The 6,276-nt window shown below is 42.1% G+C and overlaps 1 protein-coding gene across 1 annotated transcript in view; it reads right to left on the bottom strand.

The window, feature by feature from the left end:
* FBXW4 (F-box and WD repeat domain containing 4) overlaps window positions 1-6,276 on the bottom strand; it is a 102,727-nt gene that overhangs the window by 72,748 nt on the left and 23,703 nt on the right. Inside the window, exon 4 of the mRNA XM_007939932.2 lies at window positions 5,830-5,962. Within this exon, the coding sequence (XP_007938123.2) occupies window positions 5,830-5,962 (133 nt within the window). The remainder of the gene's footprint in view (window positions 1-5,829; window positions 5,963-6,276) is intronic.

Raw genomic sequence — 6,276 nt, 5'->3', positions numbered from 1 at the left:
TGTGAGTTGTTCCAATGATGGGATCAGATGTATATATTTTGAGCAGCCAATCAGTTGAACGGGCGTTTCTCTAGGGGTGTGGCCTGCTTCCAGTATCCTGGGACATCCTGGGAAAAGAGACACTCTTCTGTGGATTGGGATTCTGTTGTGCTGCCTGCAACTGTCTATGAATGAACAATCCACCATTCAGCCTGGAAATCTTGGATTCATCATTCATTGGAGTCAACAGCCGGGATACTGCCTGCCAACCTTGAGCTCGTCAGCCCCTGCAGCTGCGAGAGTCAGGAAAAGCCTCCAGCTTGATGTTTGATCCAAGAACTTGGGACCTGCCAATTTCTATAAGTGTGTGAGCCATTTTCCTAAGATAAATTTCTCTTTCTCTCTCTATATATATATAAGCTTTACTGATTTTGCTTCTCTAGAGAACCCAGTCTGACATAGATGCCCTAATCCCATGGTTCCCAAATCTGGCTGATGATAAGCATCACTTGTTATTAGGTGCTGTTTAGTTGATTCTGACTCATAGCAATGCTATGTACAATAGAACAAAACAATGCCCTGTCCTGAGCCAGCCTCATGATCCTTGCTACACTTGAGTCCATCGCTGAAGCCACTGTGTCAATCCATCTCATTGAGGATCTTCCCCTATTTCTCTGACCCTCCACTTTGCCAAGCATAATATCCTTTTCCAAAGACTAGTCCCTTCTGACAATATGACCAAAGTAGTTGAGACAAAGTATGGCCATTCTCACTTTCAAGGAGCATTCTGAATGTACTTCTTCCAGGACAAATTTATTTGGTCTTCTGGCAGTCCAAGGTATTTTCAGTATTCTTTGCCAACACCACAAAAGGCATCAACTCTTCTTCAGTCTTCCTCGTTCTTTCTCCAGCTTTCACATGCGTATGAGGCAATAGAAAAACCATGGTTTGGGAGAGGTGCACCTTAGTCTGCAAAGAGACATCTTTGCTCTTCAACTCTTTAAAGAGGTCTTTTGCAGGAGATTTCCCCAATGCAATACAAGGTCTGATTTCTCTTATTTATTTATTTATTTACTATTTATTTATTGTGATTTGGGTAAAGATTTACAGAGCAAATTCACTTTCCACACAGAAGTTCACATATACTTTGTCTCATGTCATTGACCACAGTTTACCACAATGCAACAGCTCCCCTCTCACTTCCTCCCCTTAGTTACCTCTTCCCAGTGTCCATCCCTCCACAGATAGTACAGCTTCTTGGATTAGTTGCTCAGCACACAGATTGAATAAATATGGTGAAAGGATAAAATCCTGATGCACACCTTTCCTGATTTTAAACTTCACAGTATCCCCTTGTTCTACTGGAACAATTGCCTCTTGGTCTATATACAGGTTAAGTACAATTAAGTATTTTGGAGTTCCCATTCTTCCCAATGTTATCCATTATTTGTTATGATCCACACAGTCAAATGCCTTTGCATAGTCAATAAAACACAAGTAAACATCTTTCAAGTATTCTTTGCTTTCAGCCAAGATCCATCTGACATCAGCAATGATATCCCCTAGTCCATGTTATCTTTTGATTCTGGCTTTAATTTTTGGCAGTTCCCTGTCAATGTACTGCTGCAACAGTTTTTTAATTATTTTCAACAAAATTTTACTTGTATATGATGTTAATGATACTGTTCAATAATTCCCACATCTTGTTGGATCACTTTTCTTTGGAATGAGCACAAATATGGATCATTCCCAGTCAGTTAACCAGGAAGCTGTTTTCCAAATTTCTGATAGACAAGTGAATGTTTCTAGTGTTGCATCTGTTTGTTGAAAGATCTCAACTGGTATTCTGTCAATTCCCGGAGTCTTGTATTTCACCAAGGCCTTCAGTGTAGCTTGGACTTCTTCCTTCAGTACCATCGGTTCTGATCTTACACTACATCCTGAAATGGCTGAACATCAACCAATTCCTTCTGGTGCAGCGACTCTGTTTATGCCTTCTATCTTCCTGTAATGCTTCCTGTGTTGTTCAATATTTTGCCTATAAACCAAAACCAAACCCACTGCCACTGAGTCGATGATGACTCTTAGCAACCCTACAGGACAGAGTAGAAACGCTCCATATGATTTCCAAGGCTGTAAATCTTTGCAGCAGCAGACTGCATCATCTTTTTCTCACAGAACAACTAGTGGGTTCAAACCACTGACCTTCTGGTTAGCAGCTGAATGCTTTAACCACTGCACCACCAGGGATTCTTCAATATTACAACTCAAGGCTTGCATTTTTCCTTCAACTCTTCCAGCTTGAAAAATGCCAAGAGTGTTCTTCCCTTTTGGTTTTCTAGCTCCAGGTCTTTGCACATTTCATTATAATACTTTGTCTTTCTGAGCTACCATTTGAAATTTTCTGTTCAGCTCTTTTTACTTCATTATTCTCTCATCCACGTTAGCTATGCTACATTTAAGACATCCACTTTGGTCTTTTCTTTCTTTCCCGTCTTTTTAATGACCTTTTGCTTTCTTCATAAATGATGCCCTTGATGTCATCCCACAACTTGTCTTGTCTTCAGTCATCAGTGTTCAACACATCAAATCTATTTTTGAGATGGTCTCTAAATTCAGGTGGGATATACTCAAGGTTGTATTGTGGCCCTCCAAGACTTGTTTTAATCTTCTTCAGCTTCAGCTTGAACCTGCATGTGAGCAATTGATGGTCTGTTCCACAGTCAGCCTCTGACCTTATTCTGACTGATGATATTGCACTTCTCCACTGTCTCTTTCCACAGATGTAGTTGATTTGATTCGTGTGATACCATCTGCTGAGGTCCATGTATACCGTCACTATTTATGTTGTTGAAAAAGTTATTTGCAATGAATAAAACTTTCATCTTGCAAAATTTTATCAAGCAATCTCCTGCATTGTTACTATCACCAAGGCAGTATTTTCCAATTACTGATCCTTCTTTGTGTTCAACTTTTGCATTCTAATCATCAGTAATTATCAGTGCATCTTAATTGCATGTTTGATCAATTTCAGACTGCACAAGTTGGTAACAATCTTCAGTTTCTTCATCTTTGGCATTAGTAATTGGTGTTTAAGGTGATATTTACAAATAATTTTATAATAATAATGGAAACCCTTATAAAATAAACTAGATATAGCTGGTATACTGGAGATCCAAAATATATTATGAGTACTTTTATACAGGGAAAAATTACCCTAAAGGATAAAATGAGAAAATGGATAAATAAAAAGTATTTAGCACAGTGCCTAGTAACCTCCTGTGTTGTTACAAAACTAACTTATCCATTGAAAAATTACTAAAAAAGAAAAAAACACCAGCTCAAATGCTCCTTCTCCATAATGTTGCCCCTTCCAAGCAAGACATGATCTCTTCACCCCTTTGAACTCTTTTGGCCTTTCCTCAGAGCCTTAACACTTCAGAGTCTGGGCCACACCTGATCAGCTTCTTGCCCGGGTGCACATATATCTCAGCTCCCCATAAGGTCATTGGCAGTATATCCTCACCTTTGAAAAGCCCAGGTGCTTGTGCACAAAGGTTCACATTGAGTAAGCCCTTGTAAGAGGAATGAAAGAACAGAAGCATAAGGAGGGAATGAAGGAATGGTCAGTCCCAGCCCGGGCCCACCAAGAACATAAGCTGCCATCTGGTCACAACTTAGGACAAGGCCAGCCCCACTAAAGCCCAGCAAGGCAATTCAAGCTCAATTACAATTAGTCTGAAACCAAGGTTGGAAGGGGCAAGAAGCAGGCTCCCTGGACAGTCCCTAGCTCAGAAGTCTTACTGAGAGAATTTTTGGTTCCCTTTACCTCAGGAAAACAAATCCCTTTTTCCTAGTACAGATTTGGGAAACCTCTCAAAAAAAAAAAAAAAGGGGGGGGGTGGCTACAGATGTTTACAGGCCAACATGACTGTGTGTTCTTAGGCAGATTCAGGTTATTAGAAGCCCGTGGAAGCAGCTGTAGAATTGCACATGCCACTAGAAAGAAATGGAGAGTTGATTATAAAAGACTAACTGTAGGTAACACAGAAATAGACCAGGAAGACATCATTGCTGGATGCAAAGACAAGAGTAGAAAGGAAAGGAACCCAAGCAGCATCCAGAAAGCAGAGAAGATGAGCTGGCCTGAGGTCAGGGGGAGCCCCAACACAGCAAGAAGCTTTCAGGGGCTGAAGAAGAATGAAATGAGAGTTCTGCCACTGACCTAAAAGAAACCCTAGAAAGGGAAAGAGCAGACTTCAGTGACAGAATCTTAGAACTAGGAAGTACCTATGTTCATGCATAAAAAGTCTAAGTTAAATAGGTGAGTCAATACTCAAAACAGGAAACTAACTCTATACCCCAAACAAAATGGCTATTACTCCCCAATCATTAGCAGTGCATATTCCTAAATTGCTACCTATGGTCATAAAGCTTAGTTTTACACTGATCTGGATATCAGACTATGGAGAATAGGATAGAAGAAAGAGACGTCACTAGAAGGCAGAACCAGGGGAAGCTGTGGTAGAGAGATGCCAGACGAGACGGGAACATCTAGGTCACACATGCCACAGAAAGTTTCCGTGCAGATCAATTTTTGAGCAGTGCAATAAGTTAAGGTCAGTATCTTCACAAGGAATGGTACAAACACAGTGACCAATCAGAAATCTGAAATCGTAGGGGGTGGAAGGGTAGGAAGCAGTGGCAGGAAATTTCTTTCCAAGTTGGTTCAAAAGATTTGCTGGATTGTTCTCAGGCTCCCTGTGCTGATGTGCATGTCTCTCTGAGAGAATACAAAGTATAAGGAAGAAAACAGCTAAGGAGGAGAAACCCCTATAACTAGAAAGGAACACACTTAGCTCTGTTTTTATATAAATTAGCAACATTTCTATATGAAGAAGTAATCACAGAGAGTACATGGAGTCAGAAAAATTACTAAGTAAAGATTGCAAAGTCCCTCTCCCCTGCTTCTCCCTAAGTGTCTTGGAGCCCCACTTGCTGACACCAATAAGCATTTTGCTTGTGTTAGCACTAGAGAGTGTCCAGACGCTGGGAAATAGACACACAAGATACCATTGGGCCTCCTGCACCGTCAGCTATGTTGTCAGCAAAGTTCTCCCAGCAGCCCCAAGGACCAGCCAAGTATAGGCCCTGGCTAGAGCTACTGGACACAGGGATGGAGAAAACTTCTTCTCTGTCTCGTTGGTGGGAGCCTGCTTGACCCAGACACGGATGAACTGAATCCATACAGCAAGGGTCTCATTACTTATCAGCCTCACTCTTTTATGCCCTGGCAGATGTCTGAGTGTAGACAAGGCAAACGGCAATGACGCAACAAACAACACCCTGCCCTGGTCGTCTTTCTACTGCTTACTGACCACATCACCCTCCAGAGAAGCAGTAAAAACACATTTTAATTATCAGCCTGATTGCTTATAAACAAGGTGGTAAGAAAAAAAAAAATTAACCTCCCCAAACAGCAAGGAAAAGGAGGGAGATTTTAAAATAAAATATTGGGGTCAGAACTCAACCCACAAACTTGAGGAAACTCAGCGCTGGGAGGAGAGCTGGCCAGGTCCTCTGTTTTTGAGTTCACGCCACATTTCAAGTGAGTGGCAAGCTTCCCAGCCACTGTCCACTCCTTTCCCAGTCCAGCTGGCAGGGACGCAGCCTGGCACAGCACGCTGCATGCCAGAGGCACATAAGTGAGTCCTTTATTGTGTCAGTTCCCCCTTACCCCTACCCAGTGTTCTCCGCCAATGCTGGGACTCAAGGCTCCATCCACCCTCTCCCACACTGTTCCCTACAGGCAGGAGGGAATAGCAGTATGCAAGAGGGAGACCACCTCACCTTGGCTGTCCTGTCCCTGGAACCACTCACAATGATGCCCCCTTTGCAGTCCACACAGTTCACCTCCTGTTCGTGAGCCGAATACTTGATAGTGAAGGTGCTGTGAATCTTATGAACGCCAATCTTCCCATCTCTAGGAAAGAAATAAGAAGTCCATCCCTAATAGCCAATTATTCTCTGTAGAAAAAGAACAAGTCTACAGAAACAGCCCAAGTCTCTGATGATGTCTAAATTTGCTAAGTGTTAGGTGACTTCAGCCCAATAAGGTGCTGAGCTTCTAGATACCTTTACTTCTTCAGCACACTTGGGACTGAAAAGAGCTGAGAGAGGAAACATACCTCCCCTTAGAGAGTATCAAAACCAGCTTCACGTTCCATTAAAGGCTCTTGCTACTTTATTTTCCAGCTGACCCTATCAGCTGCCTCTGGTAAATCCTGGCTTTATGTG

This window comes from Orycteropus afer, unplaced genomic scaffold (genome assembly GCF_000298275.1).
Source record: "Orycteropus afer afer isolate SDZICR_OR568_19922 unplaced genomic scaffold, OryAfe1.0 scaffold00064, whole genome shotgun sequence".
NCBI classification, from domain to species: domain Eukaryota; kingdom Metazoa; phylum Chordata; class Mammalia; order Tubulidentata; family Orycteropodidae; genus Orycteropus; species Orycteropus afer.
Note: the sequence above shows the minus strand (reverse complement) of the source record. Positions and strands in the feature narration are given on the sequence as shown.